This window comes from Littorina saxatilis, linkage group LG12, assembly GCF_037325665.1.
Source record: "Littorina saxatilis isolate snail1 linkage group LG12, US_GU_Lsax_2.0, whole genome shotgun sequence".
NCBI classification, from domain to species: domain Eukaryota; kingdom Metazoa; phylum Mollusca; class Gastropoda; order Littorinimorpha; family Littorinidae; genus Littorina; species Littorina saxatilis.
Genome location: NC_090256.1, coordinates 18,432,794 through 18,457,081, shown reverse-complemented (window position 1 = coordinate 18,457,081; position 24,288 = coordinate 18,432,794). Strand labels below are relative to the sequence as shown.

Sequence of the window (24,288 nt, the reverse complement as noted above, 5' to 3'; positions counted from 1 at the left end):
CCTTGAGATATTCAGCCTTTGTCTGCTGGAGCCGTAGGTGGTTCTCATCTGATGGGCTACTTTCTGCTGCCTGTCTGGCAGATTCCATCTCATCCTGCAGTTCTTGTAGCTGGTTGGTCCAGTATGGCTTGTACTCTTTGCGAGCACCTCGTGGGATAGACTCGTGGGCTGCTTGCAGAATGCAGGCGTTCAGGTCTCTGACAATGTTACTGATGTCTCTACCTTGGACATGGAGGTCCTTGGTAAGAGTGTTTGTTCGGTGTCTGAAAAGACTCCATTTAGCCTTATTGTAGTTCCAGCGAGGGTGGACAGGGTAGTTCATGGTGTTCCTGTTGATGGAGAGGAACACTGGCCTGTGGTCACTTCCTCCTAACTGCTCTCCCACCTCCCTGGTGAAGTCTCGGTGGACATCTTCGGTGCAGAGAGCAAGATCTGGAGTGGAGGTAGTGCGCCATCGTCTGGAGTAGAAGGTTGGAGTATCATCTGGGGAGTTTATGAGGATGAGATGGTGTTCATCTTGCCAGTCTTCCACTTCTTCACCCCGGCGATCCATCTGACTGTAACCCCAACTCTGGGAGTGAGAGTTGAAATCACCTACTGCGAGAAAGCTCGAGTCTGGGACTTCGATGGTGTCAAGGGATAGTGGACGGTCGTTGGGGCAGTAAAAGTTCAGGATCTGCAACTCTGTGTCATTCAGTTTGGCCCGAATCATCTGGTACTCTGCTCCCTCCATGTGGACGGCTGTTTCGCAGGCTTGGATGTTGTTCCTAACTAGTGTCAGGACTCCGCCTTTGCGTCTGTCAGCTCTGTCCTGTCTGAAGCACTGGTAGCCTCTGACCTTGAAGGTTTTTCCCATCTGCAGGTGGGTTTCTTGAATGCAGCAGACGTTAAGATGCTCCTTTCATGCAAGATATGTTTTAGCTCTGTCTTCTTGTTCATGACTCCTTCTGCATTCCAATGCATCACCATAAAAGGTTGACGCTTCTTGGATGTTGAAGTGGTTGTTGTGCTACCAGTCGCATTCCTCCTCCGTCCCCTGGCGCAGCAAGACGGACGAGAGGGACCTCCAGTAGCTGAGGTTGGACTCCTTTGAGGCTTGGAGCCCGGCGCTGCCTCACCCTGGAGGGACCTCAGTGGGCGAGCGCCATGAGTGTCGCTTCTATCTGATGGTGTCATGGTTGGCGTTGATGCGTGGTACCATGGTTTATTAGAGTGCGCCGTGCAGCCCAGTACCTCCGTCTTTAGCACTCGAGGTTTCTGTCGGGGTTGCCTCAGCCTTAGCTCATGGCCCGTACGTCCTACCCTGAGAGCACAGAGCCGGGGAGGATTTGCCGAAATCCCACCCGGAGCTAGGGTTTTAATGCGCCCATAATCGCATTAGATGAGTCCCGTCGAGGGGCGATGGAGCATTTCGAAGAGAGTAGCAATGCCGCCTGCTACCCCACTCCACCCTGGTAGGAAACACCGCCAGTTTGGTCCGCGGCCGCAAGCGGCTGGTCTTCATATCTGAAGTCCGTTCCCCTATCCGCTACCCGGGGACGCGCTGGGTTGGGGGTGGTCCCCCCACTGAAAATCCCACACTGGGTTAAAGAAGTTCAGCCTGTCCCAGCTCTTACATCTTGTTTATAATGCTTTTTGTCGTCTCTTGAAAGTTGTAGTCTGAAAAAGATGCAATCAGCTACTATAATTATCGTATATTGCCTAATTCATTAAATCATTTACATCGAATGACTGACGTCTTCAAACAGAGCGGAAAAAATAACCACCAAAAACAATAACAACAGCAACAAAAAACAACAACAACAACAACAACTAGAGCCGCAGACCAAATAACCACCAAAAACAACAACAACAACAACAACAACAACAACAACAACAACAACAACAACTAGAGCCGCAAAGACCCAGCGCAAGTTGACGTATTTTTGTCAGCATAAATTATTGACAAAGATGCGATCATGCAGTTACTGAAGACATCGTCAGTAATTGAAACAATCCCAAGAAATTACGCTGAGAGTGACCGACGCTCGGAAACAGAACAGAAAAGAACAGAAGAGAACAAACGACAAACACAAAACAGAGCAAACATCCGACGCCGATGTCACGAACTGAAAACTCTGCCTGAACAATCCCTCTCAATGCGGTCAATGCGCATGCGCTAACATGGGGGGATTAATCAGGTCGTGAACAACCTAACCCTAACCCTAACATAACCCTAACATAACCCTAACCCTAACCCATGGTTCGTTCGGTCAAAGGGTCGCATTTTTTTAGTCCAAGATTGGCGCATGCGCATTGACCGCATTGAAAGGGATTGTTCAGCAGAGTTTTCAGTTCGTGACACCGGTTCACTTGGAGCTCCGTACGGTCATACAGCTTGTTGTTGTCTCAGGAATAGGCAGTACTTGACAAAGATGCGTTCAGTTATTAAAAGTATCGGGCCAGTAATAAAACACACACGACACAACCTAACAACAACAACAACAACAAAAACAACAACAACAAACAACAACATCAACAACAACACCAACAAAAACAACAACAACACTAGCTCCTAGCAATTACACTGAGTGTGAACGACGACCGAAAAACAGAACGGGAAAAAACAAAAATATACCACTGAGACACGACAAACATCCGTCGCCTGTTGAGTACACGCTGGTCATCAAGCTTTGTGTCGTCCAAGGAACGGTCTGTTGACAAAGATGCGACCCGGTGTCACGATTTCATCTTTCGCCTGTGTACATATTTCCCCCTCGACATATACTCAAGACTAAAATGTTGTTTCTGGTAAAATTAAGAAGTGAAATTATTTATGGACGAAAAGCATGTCAGTTTCTTGCATGTGAAGAAAATTGGTGGTAAAATGTAATAGATTTCAACCCCAAAATCGAATTCTTCGAAAACGTGTACTGAGTAGTTACGTCCCTTGAGTAAGAAGGAAAACATTTTAGGATGAATCAAATTTCTAAGTTAAATAAAACAAATTGGTTGGACAAATTTGGCCACATGAATGTAAGGTACACAAGGTCGCTCATCAGTACTATCGAAGGGTGTTTTTTTGTTCAGTGTATAGAGTTTATACCAGATCAACGAGGCCGAGAAGCGAAATATCAACACGGCGAAAGATGAAAACGTCACACCGGCTCTCACTGAAAGCATTGTCAGTACTGAACTAAATCATTATATAACAGAACTGATAACGCTGACAGTGACTCTGACGCATAAAATCACTAGAGCAACAACCACGGCAAGAAAAAGAAGAAAAAAAATACAACTGAAAGAGCCTGGGTCAACAAGGTTAATTTAGTGTCGTATCAGGACGTCTGTTGGCAATGATGCGATTAGTCAATGACTCCGCCGAAAGCAACGTCAGTAATTAAAGCATTTTCAAGAGAATGACAGACGTCTATAACTGAACCGAGAACAAAACAGAACAAAAACAAAACTGTGCAAACATCCGCCGCATGTTGACGTCAAGCTCCGCTGGGTCAGCAAGCTTTGTGTCGTCTCAGGAACAGTCTTATTACATCATCACACACTGACAGTCGCCGAGACTGAAAGGTCGCGCACTCGGAACTACGTTGCGCTCAGGCGTAGGAATCTGGCTCGTGTCTCGCGCTGGCAGCTGGCGAGATGCGCTATTACTTTGCGCCTGCACGTGCGTCCTACGGCGGCTGCAGATGCGCGGAAGGATTCTATTTACCAGCTGCGCTGCGGCTGGGTGCTAGAGCAGCGGCGCACGCGAGCGACAAGGGTCGGGTAACCGTGGGCTCGGTGTTCGGGTCGATATCGTTCTCTCTCTGCCTCCTTTCCTTCTGCCCTCTCCCGTTATTGTTCCGCCTCTATACTGCCGTGCGTACCGCTAGGCGAGGCGCTGCTTCTGTCTCTTTTCCGCTCTCTTGTAGTAGTCTCCACCTTGAGAGCTATACACCTAGCAGACGAGATTTGCCAGCACAGCGGAAAGTGACTGTCTCAGTCGAAACAGGGGCACAGAGTAAAAGGGAGTCTGCGAGAGAAAGGGAGAAGGTAATCAGAAAGCGAACAGAGCTTGTTAGCACCAGCCACGGTATTCAGCACAACACGTGCAATCGGTAAAAGAAAGGGAACAAACCCTTCCCTTTCACTGACCTGGATTTGACAAACAGCGAAAAGCGTCGGTGTGCGCCCGGTGTTATTGAACACAGGCTATATCGAAGAGGACACTACTACGCCAGACAAGCAGCGTTTACAACAGCATCGTCAGTCCGACCAGCGGTGTACGCTACTACAGCCAAGCCCCCTGTGTAGATCGGTGGGAAAGGCAGGGCAGACACAGCTGTGTCGTGATCGTGTACCTCGGTGCGGAATCTATACCTTTCACGCGGTGCTCTGTACGTGTAGTGTAATGTGTGTGTGATAGGAAATTTCTCCCGTGTCAGATCAGTCCGCACCTTTCTTTCTTCCTTCCTTCGTTCCTTCATTCCTTTTCCCCGTGTCGCCAGCGCCGCCCGCCGCCTCAACAGTCTTCTTCTCATCATCAGTGTGTTTGGTAAGAGATGATTCGTGGGGACAGGTCGTGGTAAGCGCCGCCGCTGGTGATGTTGTGAGGATTGTGTGCGGGGCGTCAGTGTAGGCGATGCCGATGTCGCTGTAACATTGATCAGACCTGAGCCCTGGGATCTGAGAGATGTTCGGCCCATCATGTCCGCGGCTGAGGACTATCTTCTTTCTCGATTCACCTGCCGGCCTCGGTCATTTCAAAGGGGCTGCTTCTGGTCACCGTACGCCCACCATCATCACGACACGGTATCTCGCAGGATGCGCTCCTGTTGTTGATGTTGTTGATGCTATTGTTTGCTACTGAACAACAATCGTCTCAGTATCTCCGTCACTCAGTGATCTCCGAACCCACCTATACTCCTGCGGAGGATCATGCTGCGCTGTTCAGTTCAATCCGGCAGTGGCAGTGTTATTTGATAGTGTTGCTTACATAGTTACCCTGTCTGTGTTCTTATGGCTTTTTTGTGTGCAGATTTCATTTCTAATCCTTGTTGTGCAGTCTTCGACGTTGTGTCGTTTCAGTGCTGCGTGAGGATTACCGACTGTGACAGCACTGGACCCCGACAGCACTGACCAGAGCCTTCGACAGCAAAGCGCGTGGCTATTGTATCTGCTTTGCAGACCTGTAGTGAAACACTTCGGTCACCGGCAATCCCCACACAAACATCGCTGAACAGGATACGACAAAAACAACAATACCGTTATTGTGAAATCGAGTCAGTAGTTAATTTGTGTGCACACATGTCGATCGCTGGTCGTGTTTCGCTGTAACCGCGACGGATAATTCATCATCGGATTTTTGAAAGTTGAAAAGCCCACGCTCATCGTTTAGCTTATTTCATCTTCAGGAAGGCCAGGCTCTGATTATATCAGATTTGTTTACACCCACCGTGCGGTAATCTCCAGTCATGCGTCTCTGGCAGCTTCTGAGGTGATTCCACATGAGGGGTTGTGTGCAATGAGGCGTTGGAAGCGTGTGCAGTGGAGCGTGGATGGGTAAAGGCAATCAACCATGCCTGTGAGGCGAGGCCATGTGGCTCCCCCCAACATCTTCATCGACACCATCATCAGGAAGTTCGACGGTCAAAGTGAGTATCCTTTCTTCGTGTAAGACACTCTTGTAGCCCATCCTTGTTCGTGCTTGTGAGACGCTCCTGTAGCCATTTTACTCGGAACAAGAACAAGAACAAGAATTTAATCCGCCATATAGCATACAAGCCATTGGTATACATTTGTCCTGGTGTGGAAACAATTATACATCCATACACTCCTTGCATCTACGATACAATCATATCATAGTAATAAAAACAAGGCTAACAACAACAACAACAACAATAACAACAACAACAACAACAAGTCAAAGTCATCACCGAAGTACAGATAATTTAGCGTATACCCGTGTAAGACACTCAGTCTTGTAACCCATGCTAGTGCTATAGTTTACGGTAGATTTCAAGTAGGATAGGACGAATCTGTGGCGGGTATACCCATCTGATTTTCCCTTGTTTGTGTGGGTATAAGATCTATATTACTGTCATTTTTAAGACACTTTGTCAAGTATCATTATCATTCTGTGGTGTTTGTTGGACGCATGTAGCCGTTTTAGAGTATGCCCGTGTAAAACAGTCTTGTAGCCCATGTCAGTTAGTGCTATAGTATGCCCGTGTAAGACAGTCTTGTAGCCCATGTCAGTTAGTCCTATAGTATGCCCGTGTAAGACACTATTGTAGCCCATGTCAGTTAGTGCTGTAGTATGCCCGTGTAAGACAGTCTTGTAGCCCATGTCAGTTAACTAGTGCCATAGTATGCCCGTGTAAGACACTCATGTAGCCCATGTCAGTTAGTGCTATAGTATGGTAATTGGTAGTATACCCATATCATCTGATTTTCCTTGTTTGTATGCCAGGTATAACTTTCATTTTTGAGACGCTTTGTCAAGTATCATTATACCTTTCATCTGTGGCTGTCATACATAATTGTCGTGTAGTCCGAGTACTTGTGCGACACTCTCAGTGTTGGCCTTGGTATAGTGTCAAGACTTCTTCACTGGCAGAAGAGGTCTATGTAGAAGATTTATATGTCCACCACTCCAGGAGCTCTGTTGTCTACACTTGTTTGTGTCAATATATACAGTTCATGACATAAAACATTTGTGGCCATTGGTAGCGTGAACACGCCCTTCATTTGTGAAACATTCTTTTCACCGTGTTGACTATAGTGTGCTGGTATACCTTATCATGTTTGAGGGTCTTTAAACGCAGAGGTTCTACTAAGCTGGCATACTCCTCATGTGTATCTATAGCAGTCTCGTTGTCCTTGGTAAGGCAAACAAAATAAAAAAAATAGGTGTGGTTACGGTAACACAGCCACAAAAAATAGGGTAGGAAGGTAGGCAATCACTTTTTTTTTTTACTTTTTTTTTCTAATGTGTACAAATTAAGCCTACTTGACGGGGAAATAAGTGTGCGACTCGGGCGTTTTCGCTTTCAATGAGTTTTCTGCATTCGTTTTCTTGGTTTTTGTGGGGTTTTTTTTGTTGACAAATGTAATAAAAAGTTATAGGGTCGGCCCCTAAAAATAGGGTAGGTCGGGTTACCGTAACCACACCTATTTTTTTTTAGACCTAAATACGAGGTTACCTTTGTAGATCTTACACCCACGCAAATGCGAGCATCAGTGGTACAGCAGTACCTGCGATGTGTGGACCCTCCCATGAGAGGACACATCGCTTAAAAGGACATCTTCTCATGTCCCTTTGTATATTATTATCTCTACCAAAGTATACCTGTCACTAAAGGCCACCTGCAATGTAGGGACACTTGTAGCGGGTCCCATTGGTGTTACAGTGGTAGCTGCGATGAAGGACACCCATGGGACCAGCCAAAAATGTCCCTTCAATGCAGCTACCACTGTAACTCGTTTTTGATTCTTGTTCGTATTTTAAGTACGCCTTCCCTTAGTTGTAGCTTACGGTTTAAACAGTAGTTTAGTCATCCTTCGGTGTAACATTTGCAATGCCTTGACATCTTGTATGCAATAAAGAAGCACTAAGAGTTAGACTTACGCGTGCAGTTAATGTTATTGACACAATTATGAAGTGGGGGATAATACTCTTCATTGTATCAAAACCAATAGAAAAAATGGGAATGATATGCTGAGAGAGAGAGAGAGAGAGAGAGAGAGAGAGAGAGAGAGAGAGAGAGAGAGACAGAGAGAGACAGAGAGAGAGAGAGAGAGAGAGACGCAGATGGTTTATTAAAAAGAAAAAAAAAGAGAGAGAGAGAGAGAGAGAGAGAGAGAGAGAGAGAGAGAGAGTGAATTGTTGTAGCCATTACTAGTTAGAGTATTCTAATCTTCTATGGGACAATTGTTAAGAACACCGAGTCATGTGATTGTCGCCCTTGACAAATACAAACAACAACTGATAATACGAGATAAAAAAGAAAGTGACAAAAAAGGTGAGACAAAAGGGTATAACACGCTATCATTAAGCCCAAATCATCGACCACCACCCCCCCCCCCCCCCTCCCTCCCCCAAAATCAGCGCTCGAGCACGCGCGCGCACACACACACACACACACACACACCACGCATGCACTCACGCCCGCACTCACATGATTTAATTTGAGTACTGATATATATGTATGTGCGCACAGAGTAACTATACAGTCGTCATTTATTCATGTCAATCATTCAGTCGTTGTTTATACTGTTGTCTACCCAATGAATTATTCACCGCAACAGTGACTGAAGCGCGGAGTACATAGACGTTTTTAACAGTTCAAAAAGTAACTTGGTTCCTTTCGTGTTACTTTCAGGCTTCGGAAGTTGGGTACTGCTATTGTTTGTATGAAGATAATAAGGGCCTTTATTGGAACCAAATGACATAAAATGTGAAACTACCCTTACTACAGCCTAAATTGTCACTACATCGGCAGCAGTTTTAGTAATCAAAGCCTGACCAATAAAAACAACTGGACAAACGTTGGCCGATTCAGGCGAATACTCTTCGGACATTTGGCCGATAGGGACATGAAAGTTTCGGCCAAAGTAAAAAAAAAATCGGCGATTGGCCGAAGGGCCGACCCAAACGACACCCCTGTTGTGCTCAGCTTTATCATGCCTTTATTTCCAAAAACATACATGCGGCATGCAATGTTTGTGACTCACAATGGTATACGTATAAGCAATTGAAGCAATACTGTCTTCGACACGAGCTAACATTATAAGGGAAAGTAACTCCAAAGACTGCAGTCTATGTTCATGCATGGTTTGTTAAACATTGCTTGGGGAGTCTTGGAGTGCGTGTATCTGTGTTTCGATACACAGACGTTCGGAGAAACACAAACGTCAAGTTCAAGTAAAACGACCCCTGACACACACATTTTGACCCGTGCACGAGACGTTGTATCGATAAACGAAGCACAAATAAGAAATAATAATAAAAGCAAAGAAAATAGCAACAAGATATGCAAACATATATAACAAAGCCGAGCAAGGAGAATGGCAGGTCTAATGAAAAACAAAGAGGTACTGAGTCGGAAGCAAGATCGCGATTCTCTCCTTCGCTGCGCGACGCAAATCTTCTGTGACCTTTGACCAAACGTAGCTTCCACATTCGATCACTCAGCTTAATATTTACAACAGAAAGCCGAGGGGGTGGAATACCGAGATGAACCTACAGAACTGTGCATCCTCAAACCTGACATATTCATCCCAACATTTAATTAACTCAATTACACAGAAAGTTGCTTTCACACGCCAGCTTTGTTTGCCGGTGGTTATCAAACCGGGATTCGTGTGGTTATCAGCACGGGACCCGTGTTTCAAAGCATGACTCCCTGGGTTGATTGTGCACTTATTTTCTCACTACCAAAATGATGACAAAAACCAGCCTTTTTGTCGGTCCGAGGGGGAGCATATCGACTTTTGTTTCATATTTATTGACCGCGGCCGAAACAAAAGTCGATATGCTCCCCCTCGGACCGACAAAAAAGCTGGTCTGTCAACAACCCACCAAACATCTTATAACATACGTTTTTCTCTGTAAGCTGAAGAAGTGTCAATAAAGCCATTGTTGTAAACCTCATCGGAAGTCAGGGTTTGTTTGTTGTTGTTTCTTGTCTGGATAACCCAGAGGGTCATACGAGACCGATTCGGCACCGATCGTATTCTCCGTTTTATTATCGGCCTACTCTTTAAAAACTGTTAACATGTAATGCGTATGACAGTGAAAAGTAGAAGGTGACTTCCTTGATTAAACACAGATAATGTTGTGTATACAGTCGCTACTTTAACTCTTATAAAACAGATATAAATGTCTTTCAAGTTTAAAGTATTGACATTTTTTTGTGTCAGGAGTACGCTTGCGCCCTTTGCAATGCACATACATTCAAACAAGCAAGACGGTAACTTGGATTTAGGGATGAAATGAGGTTGGGGTTTGTTTGTTTGTTTGTTTGTTTAACGCCCAGCCGACCACGAAGGGCCATAATATCAGGGCGGTGCTGCTTTGACATGTAACGTGCGCCACACACAAGACAGAAGTCGCAGCACAGGCTTCATGTCTCACCCAGTCACATTATTCTGACACCGGACCAACCAGTCCTAGCACTAACCCCATAATGCCAGACGCCAGGCGGAGCAGCCACTAGATTGCCAATTTTGAAGTCCCGGCCGGGGTTCGAACCCACGACCTCCCGATCACGGGGCGGACGCCTTACCACTAGGCCAACCGTGCCGGTCTGAGGTTGGGGTGGACGTATAGAGATGAGGCTGGGATGCGGGTGGGTTCAGGAAACATTATTTTCCCTTTTGGCGAAGAAGGATGAGCGAAGCCGTAAACATTATCCTTCCTGGGGGATACGAATGTGACATGTGCAGATGCACAGCAGATCATGACAATTGCTTGGTGGGTGTTGGGAAGGGGGGTGGGGGGGTGGAGGTAGTATTTTCGGCTTTATGTCGAAGACGGATCAGCGATGCAAACTTCATACGTAGCCAGTGATAGCCCACATGCAGCATTACGAGCAAGACAATCACTGTGATGGGAAGATTGCATGGAAGGACATTTGAGAGAGGGATGTGGAGGAGGAGGGGGGGGGGGGGGGGTGTCATGAGTCAGTAAAAGGAAACAAACGTTCTCCTGAATGTTCAAAAGCGGTCAGCGCTTAGCCGGGGATATATTGTGCGTTGTACACTACGAGCAAAAAACAATTACTTTGTGCTTTGGACGGGATGGAATGGACAAGAAAGTAGGCGGGTGTGTGTAAGTCAGGGGTGTGTGGGGGGAGGGGGGGAGGCGGGGAGGCGGGGGGGAGGGGTGGACACCTTCCCCCCTTTCCGTTGAAGAAGGGTCAGCGACAAGAGCAAAGCCAGCGCCACAAGACTTCACCTTCCTGGCGCAGACGGCTAGTGATGGTGTGGGTTTATGGGCGATATGTTATGCGCACGGTGACATCTTCGATCTGCTGGCGTTGGCCTCAAGGCGCTGCGCGTTATGGTTATAGTTATTGCCTTCTTCCTTTACTCCTAGGGCGACTAGTCGTGTGTCATTGAGCTGCTCAACGCTACTGCAGAAGGGGCGTTGATGGGGGAAGATTGCATTCCGATGTCGCCTAAAGTTGTTGTTGTTGTTGTTGTTGTTGTTGTTGTTGTTGTTGTTGTTGTTGTTGTTGTTCTTCTTCTTCTTCTTTTTCTTCTTCTTCTTCTTCTTCTTCTTCTTCTTCTTCTTCTTCTTCTTTTTGTTCTTCTTGTTCTTCTTGTTCTTCTTCTTCTTTTTGTTGTTGTTGTTGTTGTTGTTGTTGTTGTTGTTGTTGTTGTTGTTCTTCTTCTTCTTCTTCTTTTTGACTTTTAAGGCACAGGTATGTGATTAGAGCCACGCGGCCTTCCAACCTATATCAGGCTACCTATCACCCACATGACTTCCAGCATTTGTATACAGCCTCGCACACCTCGATCCACCGAGCATTTTACCATGGATACCCATGCAATTACTTACCTGCAACTTCTACACTCGACGTCATGGGGTGGCTATACCTAGCCGCCCATCACCTACGGACGTGCCCACAACTATGTCTGGCATACCTACACGCGTACCTGCGCATGGGTAACCTGATGGCATACATGTGTGATGAAAAACCAGCATATTATATTTTGAATAGCATATCATGTACCCTTATTCTAAAGTACTCAGGGACTATAGCTATAGTTGCCCATCATCTAAATACGTGCACCATCATTCAAGCCTTGCAAGCCCACGCCCCTACCCGTTCAACTTTCTGCCTACGTAACTGTATACCTGATTGCCTGCGTAACTACTTACCTGCGTATATAATAATAATGACGTTTTACGTTTACATTCGTCAGACACTGGCTCACCTACTCTTTCATACCTACGTGCCTACGTAGTTGTTAACTTGATGACCTGCGTAGTTACCCACCTACGTGAACAATAACGTTTACACAGAATGTCAGACAAAGTAAGACGCAGGCACCTGATGCTAGACACATGCAGGTGGGTGTGCACTTTGACTGGCTGATGCTTGTTGCAGTTTTACCTGCCAGCGTCCCGCTGTGGTTTAAACGGCTTTACGCTGCGGTCGGTTCATTCGGCACCCAACCTCCCAAAGTTAAACGCTGCTCAGCAACTAATGAAGAGATGCAGTTCAGCTCAGATCTGTTTACAGTGCACCAGGAGAGGAGTGGTCGGTACACTGTCACTTTCACTTTTAAAAGTCGGCAGTAAAACTTAGTCCAATTATTTCAGGATGGGGGTTGTTGAGAAATGGGGAAGGGGAAGGGGACAGAGAGAGACTGACTATTAGGGTTTAACGTCCTCTTAGACCAACTGGTCTATATTGGGACAGGTATTGGTAATACGTTGAAGATATGGTGTGATACTTTGATTCGAACAAGCCCGCTTTGGCTGTCTTCTTCGACACACCAGCATTGGGTTTGTCTCGTCAAAGTATCGAAATACGATCATGATAATCGGAGACGAGAGATAATGCATGCGTGTCTTCGTGTTTTCCAAGCCCTGAGACTTTCGCTGTGAACGTGGGATCTTTTTCGTGCGCATGTGTGCACACGGGCGTGTTCGGACACCGAAGAGAGTCTGCACAAAGTTGACTCCGAGAAATAAATCTCTCGCCGAACGTGGGGATCAAACCCACGCTGATAGCGACCAACTGGCTACAAAGCCAGCGCGCTACCAACTGAGCTACGTCCCCGCCCCAGAGAGAGAGACACAGAGAGAGAGAGAGAGAGAGAGAGAGAGAGAGAGAGAGAGAGAGAGAGAGAGAGAGAGAGAGAGAGAGAGAGAGAGAGAGAGAGAGAGGGGGGTGCCAAGGTAGACATTTGCAGGAATCTCACTGTGATAAGTTCTGTTTATGCTTGGCAAAGCCAGTATAGTTCCAGACCGATGTAAAAAGTACAGAACAAATCTTGAGTTCATCTGCAATGGCTGTGCACAGCAAACTGTCTGGCTCGACTCCCGGCCCTGTGGGCATAGTGGGTAGGCTGATGAGACTGAAAGTGGCTAAAGATAGGTCCTGGCCTTTCTCGTCCATCCGCTTGTTCTGTCGTTAGTGTCGCAGTGTTCTGGTGGGCTGCTCCTCTTTTCACCGACATTTCTACCTGCACGTTGTGTCATTATAGTGTCGCAGTGTTCTGGTGGGCTGCTCCGCTATTCACCGACATTTCTACCTGCACTGTCACGTTGTGTCATTATAGTGTCGCAGTGTTCTGGTGGGCTGCTCCTCTTTCCACCGACATTTCTACCTGCACTGTCACGTTGTGTCATTATAGTGTCGCAGTGTTCTGGTGGGCTGCTCCTCTTTCCACCGACATTTCTACCTGCACTGTCACGTTGTGTCATTATAGTGTCGCAGTGTTCTGGTGGGCTGCTCCTCTTTCCACCGACATTTCTACCTGCACGTTCTGTCATTATAGTGTCGCAGTGTTCTGGTGGGCTGCTCCTCTTTCCACCGACATTTCTACCTGCACTGTCACGTTGTGTCATTATAGTGTCGCAGTGTTCTGGTGGGCTGCTCCCCTTTCCACCGACATTTCTACCTGCACTGTCACGTTGTGTCATTATAGTGTCGCAGTGTTCTGGTGGGCTGCTCCTCTTTCCACCGACATTTCTACCTGCACGTTCTGTCATTATAGTGTCGCAGTGTTCTGGTGGGCTGCTCCTCTTTCCACCGACATTTCTACCTGCACGTTGTGTCATTATAGTGTCGCAGTGTTCTGGTGGGCTGCTCCCCTTTCCACCGACATTTCTACCTGCACGTTGTGTCATTATAGTGTCGCAGTGTTCTGGTGGGCTGCTCCTCTTTCCACCGACATTTCTACCTGCACGTTGTGTCATTATAGTGTCGCAGTGTTCTGGTGGGCTGCTCCTCTTTTCACCGACATTTCTACCTGCACGTTGTGTCATTATAGTGTCGCAGTGTTCTGGTGGGCTGCTCCGCTATTCACCGACATTTCTACCTGCACGAGCGTCAGTTAAGATAAAAGTAGGTCATCTGAGAACGCTGCATGTTATGTATATAGTATTTGCTGTATTGTTTGTAGAAATGTTCCGTCTATAATGACCCGCTGTTTAGTTGGGATACGAGAGTAAGCCAGGCAGCAGCATTTGTCAGGAGGACCGGTGTTTCTGTCTCAGCGAACGAAGGAGAAGAAGGAGAAAGTGATGAAACAATAAAATGTATGCAATCAAGATTTCGTGTGCCTATAAAAGAAAGCATTCTTCATTACAGTCCTTGAGAGGCGACACTTTTGGCCTGTAGGACATGCATATTCTGTATCGTCATACAACGGTTCAGATTCGTCATACAACGGTTCAGATTCGTTATACAACGGATCAGATTCGTCATACAACGGTTCAGATTCGTTATACAACGGATCAGATTCGTCACACAACGGTTCAGATTTACATTAAGTTGTGTTTGACGACAATCCCCAGTGAAAACGGAATGCACGTGATACAGCCATGCACTGCAATACTCAAAGAAGGCCCGACTACGTGGTAGGAGGGAGTATCCCTTTGCAACACATGACGTTTTGTACGACGCAAAAATACGATGGGAATGTATCCGTTGTATGCCGTTTCAAACTGCAAAACAGAAACATTTGTTCTGATTTTTTTAACGATCATATGCTCGAGTCTTTACATAATTTCCTGAATTTAACTAACAACTCATGTGTCTACGGACATTCATCTGCTGGTTCTCAAAAAGAAACTGAAAATAACATCATGTCTGATATAGAAAAGGCGTTTCCGTCTCCATTTCAAACAAACACAGTGAAGCGGAATGGGTTCTTCGCAGCTGAAAATAACTCGTATTGTAAATATTTCCCTTGTTTGGATTGAAAACAGAAAGTGTACACACATGTGTAAGGGCGTTAGAAAAATCACTGCCAAACAGTATCGGATTTTGTCTAGAGAAAGGAGCCAGAAGCGCATCAAGCGAAATGTGATTTTCCTAAATGCCACATAGGCTTTCGTCTCACTGACGCATGCTTCATCCACCGAAAAGGCGAGCTTACATCTAATGGAATAAAAACTGCTGCCTTTTTATGCGCTCATTATGTCGCTAGTTCGATTTCGTCGTTTGCGCCTTTGTCTTTGGTGAGCATACCTCAATCTCTTTCTGTATGCACTTTTGTCTCTCTCTCTCTCTCTCTCTCTCTCTCTCTCTCTCTCTCTCTCTCTCTCTCTCTCTCTCTCTCTCTCTCTCTCTCTCTCTCTCTCTCTGCCTGTATCTATATGATCCTGTTTATCTCGCTGTCTATCTGGTTGGCTGGCTGGCTGGTTGTGAGGGCCAGTCGACCTGCGATTGCTGTAAATGTACTTGATTGTCTGGGTGTTGCCTGAGCTTGAAAGCTGATAGGATAATTATGTTATGTTCAGCTCTTTTGGTGTTGACCAAGCTGTAAGTCGGAAGGCTAGTCTGTTAATGTGCAAACTAACTCGGTCTGTCTCTGTCTCTGTCTCTGTCTCTGTCTCTCTCTCTCTCTCTCTCTCTGTCTTGTGGTGAGGATTGACATTCACAAACATTGTTTTTCAGTCAAAAGTGAAGACTTTGCACCTTACAGAAGCTAATTAGACACCGACAACTGGGTTTGAAGCTATCGCGGCCTTTACGCAGCAGTATTCGTGACATTTACTGGTTTGTCTGGGTGTTGGCTCTGTCAGTTTGCCTGATCGACGTCTTCCGCTTTGCAACAACTGCACAAAAAGGAAAAACAATATTGGCAGCTCTGTGTATCTATTTAGCTCTAGTCATAAGCACTAAGTCAGTCACTTGATATGTCGGTCATCCGAAGTCGACTTGCCACCACAAACCGACAACTGTCGAAAACAAGGAATGCCCATATCAACATCGGACATAAGTATTAAGACAGACAGACATGCATACGACAGACAGACAGATAGATAGATAGATAGATAGATAGATAGATAGATAGATAGATAGATAGATAGATAGATAGATAGATAGATAGATAGATAGATAGATAAATATTCTCTCTCTCTCTTTCTCTCTCTCTCTCTCTCTCTCTCTCTCTCTCTCTCTCCAACTCCCCCTCCACTTCTCTTCACCATCTTCTCTCCTTCTCTCTGCTTCCCCTCCCCTACTCCACCCCCAGGGTTCAGCCTGGGAGAAAAAGGCAATGGGACATTTGCCCCCCTCAACCAAATTCCAATGAATGGGCCATAGTCGAAGGCAAAAGCGCCACGAGGGCTTAAGCGGCCTGTACACGTTTTTGACCAACAAAGCAAAATGCTGCAATATATGGTGCCGTCTGAGAATCAGCCGAACGGCCCTGCACCCCTTATTCCGTTTCCCTAACTTTCATCTTTCTGCCTCACTGGCAAAACTGATTAGCCCTAGCGGCCGTGACCTTGATCTGACCTTGACCTTCCATTGATGACACCAGCTGGTATCTACTTCATTTCGAAGTTGATTGTTAGTGTGGACAAGCTGATAAGGTCTGCTGATTTTATACAGCCGGCTGATAATTATAACGCCGCAGAGAGAATCGAATCCGCTTGACCAGATGTAGTATGGATGCTTTTGATATTCTTGACGAAAGGGAAACATGCAAACTGACTCACGAACAGCGACCTTTGGAACTGATACTGTACAAAGATCACGTCTGACGCAATGCCATTTTACAAGTTGATTACACTTTAAGAAAAAATAAATTATGGGACTTGTTTTCTGTCAGCACAAAAAGGCAAAGGCGCATGCTCACAGCAAAGAACACAGATATATGTATTGACATCTTCACTGACGTTTGCAAAGCACACTCTCGAATTACCGACATCACAGTCTATTGCAAGAACGGTCGTACGCTTAAAAACCAACTCGTGCACACGCACAAAAAGCACAAAAAAAAACCACACAAAACACACACGAGTGTACGTGTTAGTTATAACCCATGAACGCAGAAGAAGAAGAAGCAGAAGAAGCTTGGATGGGAGTCAACACGACAGCAAAGTCTGTATTGAGCTAGCACTCTTGGCCAGTGGCCAGACCTTCACACACAGGAGGGTCAGCGGTAGTATTCAGCGCCAGGCGGGCTTTATGTCCAGCTGTGCAGACCCAATGAATCAGACGTGTCAAAGCTCCGTAGTGCACGTGTGCATGCAACAAATTGGTCTGGTCACAGCTGTGCTGGTCCTGCGATACAGGCACTGGACTCGACCCCGCTCCGGAGAGAGACAGACTGAGAGAGAGAGAGAGACAATGACAATGACAATGACAATTCTTTATGAAACGAGGGTAACAGAATAAGCATTGGTATACTTTTTTGCATCTGGCCCTCGCCCTAAAGAGGGACTAAATCTACTATAATAACTACTACTACATACATAATTAGTGAAACAGTATAAGTTTATATAGCTATTCTGATGAACACGTGGGGGAATTCGGGGGCTGTGATTGGATGGTCTCTTCCGATCATCAAAGCATAATGCGGCGGAAGTCGGCCATTTTACTCAATATCCAAAAGCATATTGTCAATAACAAAGACGCATGGTTCCGGTTTCTTCCACGTGTATAAAGTACACGCATACCTCGCCAGGTTTGTTTCTGTGACTAGTCGACAGACGATGCCATTTGCTTTGTGTGTGTTTTTGTTGTTGCTTACTGTACATGACATACATTACGTGTAAAATCCAGTTCTTTAACAGGCAACAAACCTTGCAAATTTCCAGAAGCTGCTATCTGAAGCGACCTATCTCTGATTCTAATAATAATAATAATAATAATAATAATAATAATAAAGTGTATTTATATTGCGCCTATCCCTTACAAAAAAAACACACATTTGGCTCTAAGCGCATTACAACATGTGTAGGGACTCGGTACAATCAAGTCTGACAAATACAATAACACAACATACAGTCGGTCTCTTTGGTAAAACTGGGAAAAGCAGCTTCGACATTTAAACACTGCTACTAAAACATCCTCTAACAATTCATACTGCTTTACAATATGCATTTATGTATAAATATAGTTAAAGAACATCGAACATTCTAGTAGACGATCTCTCCAATGTTTAACACAAAATCAGCAAACTCTCCTGTCACATAGAACGTCCATTGTATAGTGCAATGTTGAAATGAAGTTACCGGTCTGAAACATTTAGTCGTTTCTTCTGAGACAATCCTTGTTCTCTTATCATCTACAGATTTACCGCAGTCTTCACCACGCGAATTCCCAACAGAAGTCAGACTTTCGAACATCTATATATATATATATATACGACTTGTGTCTGTCTGTGTGTGTGTCCGCGATGCCAAGCCAAACTTCTCGGTGGATCTTTTTTCAAATTTGGAGACCGTATTCAGCTACACCCCGGACACAACCTCATCGATGAGATATTTCAACACGTGCTCTCAGCGCGCAGCGCTGAACCGATTTTGGTTTTTCTCTGGATCCATTCCCAGTAACTCTTCCTTATCTTCTCCAGTGTTTTCAGCCGCGTCTGTCTCCCTTCCTCCGTGCGGTGCGCCGGCAAAACCGGCGTACACCCGGCATAGCCGGATCCCCGGCGCAGCCGGGTATTCGGCTCGACTTCTTCCCGGCGCAGCCGAACCCGGCGAAGCGGGTATTCATCTAGTACAATATACGTAGGCAAACATGATACGTCATGACGTCATATGATTCCTAGCATATTGACGTAATGCTAAACATCCGGTTATCTCGAGTTTTCTCCGTAATACATCTCCGTGGGGTTTTCAATGTTCGGTTATTTCCGTGGCTTCATGCGGAAAGGGAACTGTCGTCTGCAATCAATGACATGGACCATTCTGGTACTTGTTGCTGACAAAAACATGATTTTAACACAGAATTTAATGTCAGAATAGCTATATAAACGCTAATGTGTTTTCATCGTAGCAATAGGGTCCGATATTTAGACTCGAACAAGTATAATGCGACTCGTCTTCGACTCGTCGGCATTATACTTGTCTCGTCTAAATATCGGGCCCTATTGCTACGCTGAAAACACAATAGCTGGTAATAGTACATCAACTCTGCAAGACAATGGATATTATGCAGAACATCATAATTTCAGAGCGAAAGAGAGAGAGCGAGAGAGAGAGAGAGAGAGAGAGAGAGAGAGAGAGAGAGAGAGAGAGAGAGAGAGAGAGAGAGAGAGAGAGAGAGAGAGAGAGAGAGAGAGAGAAGACAAACAGACAGACAGAGAGACAGACAGACATACAGACAGACAGACAGACAGACAGACAGACAGACAGACAGAGAGTACATCAAAAGGCACTTAGGATGTTTGAAATTCTGGACCGTGTAAGGACGAAGCGGAGCATGCATGACGTATCTCAGGTTTATGTTTTCCCATTCCCATGCAATTGAAACGAGTGTGAAGTGCCTATGCCTGTGATGTACAGCTCAGACGGATTTGTGCTGTAAATGAGGCTTATCTTGTTGCCCAGGGAGCTTGGCCATTTCTAGTGAATCTGACAGAACATGCATGATCTTTGCCTGTATCTGGTCCATGTAGAGTCGGGGGTACGCAGATACATCACAGATGATTAGGATAGGTTCGTGTGTGTGTGTGTGTGTGTGTGTGTGTGTGTGTGTGTGTGTGTGTGTGTGTGTGTGTAAGCGTATGTGTGTGTGTGTGTTAGTGTGTTAGTGTGTGTGTGTGAAAGAGAGAGAGAGCTCAGAGAGAGAGAGAGATAGAGAGAGCTCGGAAAGAGAGAGAGAGCTCTGAGAGAGAGAGAGAGAGCTCTGAGAGAGAGAGAGAGAGAGCTCTGAGAGAGAGAGAGAGAGAAAGAGAGAGAGAGAGAGAGAGAGAGAGAGAGAGAGAGAGAGAGAGAGAGAGAGAGAGAGAGAGAGAGAACTTACAGTACACAACAAGAATATCAATACAAACCGCAGGTCAGCACAACATGTGTACACTTTCGGATTTCTTTGTTGGAGTCGGTTCCTTTGTTGGCTGTAAAAACTGTGAGAGACTGCTTAGTATTTGTAGATGTGTTTTGGTGCAACTCTAAATTCTTAGTAAATGTGGTACGGTTTAGTGTTGTTAGTTTTAAGTGCAATCCCTAATTCTTAGTAAATGTGATGTATTTTATGTCTGTGATCGCCTGACACTGCATGGCAATTTTCCTTGTTTTCATGAGGACAGTAAACTTTTGAGTCTTGAGTCTTAAAAACAGCCGACGCCACACCCCTCCAGCTGATCAAATAATCCCGATTCATCAAAGTATCAATCTATCAATGTGCCAGTTTTGCATGTGCTGTCGATCATTCTAGCCACTCACAGGCTTATCTGGTCCCATTAGGTCTTTTCGGTTTCGGCTGTCTTTGTTCAGGTATTACTGAGGTACTAGATTTTCAGACTACAGCACACGGTGGGTATAATTAGGACTCTACCATTATTGTCAGTAGACTGATCAGCTTTGAAGGAACCGACGGTCCTTCTTGTGTCAGTCACCACGTGCACCAACTCCAGGAGTCTGTCCGGAAGTTTACCTGGATTAAGAGCATCCTTCCGCGTGGACATATGCCGAAACTCCCCAGTCTGGCTGCATTCTGTGCAGTTTTGATCTTTTGTCTGAATTCATTTAGTGGATTGACATAGGTGTCCATTTCATTTCATTTCATTTGTTTTAATCTATTATTCCAATGCTAGGAAATTCAGTTCGCTTCCACCCAGTGGAAAGCTATATAGCAGCAACGAGAGTCACCCTACCCCGGTGTGTGCTTGTTTAGGTGAAATCAGCCACCTTCCCACTTATGGCAGAATGACTGAGGTCTCTTACGTGCCATTGTGGTGACACTGGGTCGGGACATGGATACCGTCTCTGAGTCTGCTAATAACGTTGACCCGTTTGGTTCACTGCCTACTGACCCCTATCGATATGTGATGCCCTCTTCTTCATATACTCATCGGTGTTCGTATTCTTTGCCTTCTCTGGTCGTTTGACTTCTATGAACAGTGGCCACATGTGCTTGCCTCGCTGTTTCGCTCTTCCACGGGCAATGAGAAACCAGAAAACACAGGTATAGTCTATTTGGGGAAATGGCCCGACTATTCGATGAAAAAAAAAATGAACAAAAGAAGACAACAATAGAGTGGGATTGGTGTGCCCCGTCTCGATAGCAAGGGAGATAGCTGCAGGCAGGGGGTATTTTTGGGATTAGTGAGAGCATTAACTGAAGTGGCTGGGTGCAGTGTGCCTGCATCAATGTATAGAGCTGACGTCTACTATACAATAGCTGACGTCTACCATACAATAGACGTCAGCTCTATACATTGATGCAGGCACACTGCACCCAGCCACTTCAGTTAATGCTCTCAATAATCCCCAAACCATATGGGGGCCCCCGGTAGCTCAGTTGGTAGAGCACTTTGACTTGTGATCGGAAGGTCGCAGGGTCAAATTCGTTTTATTCGAATAATGTTTGTGACTGATTGATTGTTGAGGTTTATTATTATCTTTGATTCTTTATTTCACATTCCTTTACGGGTCGACTTTATGTGCAGACCCAGAGACGGAAGCCATGTCCCACCCCCCGTGCCACCACAATGGCACGTAACAGATCTCGTTCATTCTACCAACAGTGCAGATGGCTGATGCCACCTAAAAACACGCATACACTTGTATGAGACGAAAAACCGAGGTCCCTTCGTGTACACTACATTGGGGTGTGCACGTTAAAGATCCCACGATTGACAAAAGGGTCTTTCCTGGCAAAATTGTATAGGCATAGATAAAAATGTCCACCAAAATACCCGTGTGACTTGGAATAATAGGCCGTGAAAAGTAGGATATGCGCCGAAATGGCTGCGATCTGCTGGCCGATGTGAATGCGTGATGTATTGTGTAAAAAAAATTCCATCTCACACGGCATAAATAAATCCCTGCGCCTTGAATAAAAATTGAAAAAACAAAATCCCTGCGCTTAGAACTGTACCCACGGAATACGCGCGATATAAGCCTCATATTGATTGATTGATTGACTTGTGTATCTCGTCAAAAGCCGTGAGGGCGTAAAACTCGAATCACATAACCCATATCTTGTCCTTAAGACCAAAAAAAAATTAGGTGTGGTTAAGGTAACATAGCCACACAAAAAATAGGGTAGGAAGGTAGGCAATCATTTTTTTTTTAAATTTTTTTTCTAATGTGTACAAATTAAACCTACTTGACAGGGAAATAACTGTGCGACTCGAGCGCGTTCGCTTTCATTGCGTTTTCTGCACTCGTTTTCTTGGTTTTTTGTGGTTTTTTTTTACAAATGTAATAAAAAGTTATAGGGTCGGCCCCTAAAAATAGGGTAGGTCGGGTTACCGTAACCACACCTATTTTTGTTTTAGGCCTAAGAGGCCAAATATTTAGCCTGTAGGACATAAAGCATTCTCTCTTTCCTTTTTTTGTAACCATACAGATGCCCAGTGCGACATGAACGTAAAGGTGTACTACCTATAAGGAGCCATTTTGGGACACTTTCCTGGCAAATTGGACCTTTACAAGTTCAAGGGACATTGATTTGCTGTGCTGTAATTTAGACGTACCAACACTGATTTGCTCAAAAATGCTCCGTCACAATGCTACTTAATTAAATGAATGTTAATCGGTTGACGTTTTCCTTCATCAAACTCTTTTCTGTCAGGTGTCCCGACTTCCGTTCGTCGTCATATATTCTATTCAGTCCTTGTGGGTACACATCTTTGTTAAAGAGGCGTAAAACACTAAATGGCCAATAATCAGCAACACACGTTTTCTTTCTGTCCTTTTCTGTGTTTCATATATTATATGTATTCATAATTATAATACGTGCCTTTACATCTAGTTACAGCGTCAGCTTTGGTCGGAATGGGGAAACTGTACAACATTGTTTCTGCCTTGTTTTGAATGCACCATTTTATCTTTTAAAATGATGTTTCTGACTGATTGATTTGTTATTAGGTTTATTATTCTCTTTGATTATTTATTTCACATTCCTATACTCCATTACCTTACTTTCAACTCAACTCAGCGCCGACATAACCGATAAAAACCCTTCGAGTTCTCCGGTTTATATTTAGCTGTTCTCAGTGGGACAGAGCGAAAGCGAAGAACGCTACTGACAGCTTGCTTATTGTGTCATCGATCGATCGCACGGGCTGCACGTAGAGTACCTGTACATCTGGTACATCTATAGCACAGCTCTGCTGGAGACGATTGGGAGGGGGGGAGGGGGACTAGCTGTGTACAGCTTTGCCTCTTCCCCGCCAGGAGGCTGATCCTGGCTTGACCTTCTGCGGGGGATGCTCATTTCACTTTCACAGGCACTCCACATCGGTCAACGAGGGCTACTCCGCCAGAGAATTATTGACGAGCTGTTGTTGTTGGGCAAGAGCCCTGCAAGGCTAATAATTGTGTATGTAATAAGCTAAGTGGATAACTTGGATGAGGCTGAAAGTGTGGTTCTTCTGTTGCGGCTGCTTCTTTGTCAGCTTATCTCTGAATGTAGTCCTAAGTAAACAAACAAACAAACAAACAAACAAGCTAGTGAGCAAGCAACCAAATAAACAGACAAACAAGCAAGCAAACAAGCAAACAAACAAACAAACAAACAAGCAAACAAACAAACAAACAAACAAGCAAACAAACAAACAAGCAAACAAACAAACAAGCAAACAAACAAGCAAACAAACAAACAAGCAAACAAACAAGCAAACAAGCAAACAAACAAACAAACAAACACACACGAGCGAAAATATAATCAATCAACAAACAACTACAACAATCCTTTCTGTCGACTTTGCCAGTTGGCTGTACAGACGAAAATATGGTCCAGGAGTGCTATTGAAGAGATGGATAGGACTAAGGATGCAGTTTCCTATAAGTAAACAAACAAACAAACAAACAAACTAAACAAAAAAACAAGCAACCGGCGAGTAATCAATCAACCAACCAAAACAGGAGTCATGAGTGCTATTGGGAAGATGGATAGGATTGAGGATGTTGTACAATCTCAGTGTCTGAGCGCTCCTCGCCAAACTGCCGGTCGAAGAAGAGACTACTTTACAATGCTTAAAAAGTCGTTAAAGTCGTTATGGACACTATTGTATTGTCAAGGCGACGATTGGTTGTATCGTTACAGGACATGGGCCGGTTGATGTCCTGCAACGGATATGTACACGAGCCAGGTGATGCCAACATCCATGGTAGCTGCCAGATAGTGTCCAAGTTCCAGGCTAAATGTCTGGCTC

General features: G+C 45.2%; 1 protein-coding gene across 1 annotated transcript in view; it reads left to right on the top strand.

Annotated features, from left to right (window-relative positions):
- Positions 1-3,860: 3,860 nt before the first annotated feature.
- The window catches only part of LOC138983039 (voltage-gated inwardly rectifying potassium channel KCNH6-like), a 189,931-nt gene continuing 169,503 nt past the window's right edge, over positions 3,861-24,288 (top strand). Inside the window, exon 1 of the mRNA XM_070356441.1 lies at positions 3,861-5,630. Coding sequence (XP_070212542.1) covers positions 5,555-5,630 — 76 coding nt within the window. The 5' untranslated portion in view covers positions 3,861-5,554. The remainder of the gene's footprint in view (positions 5,631-24,288) is intronic.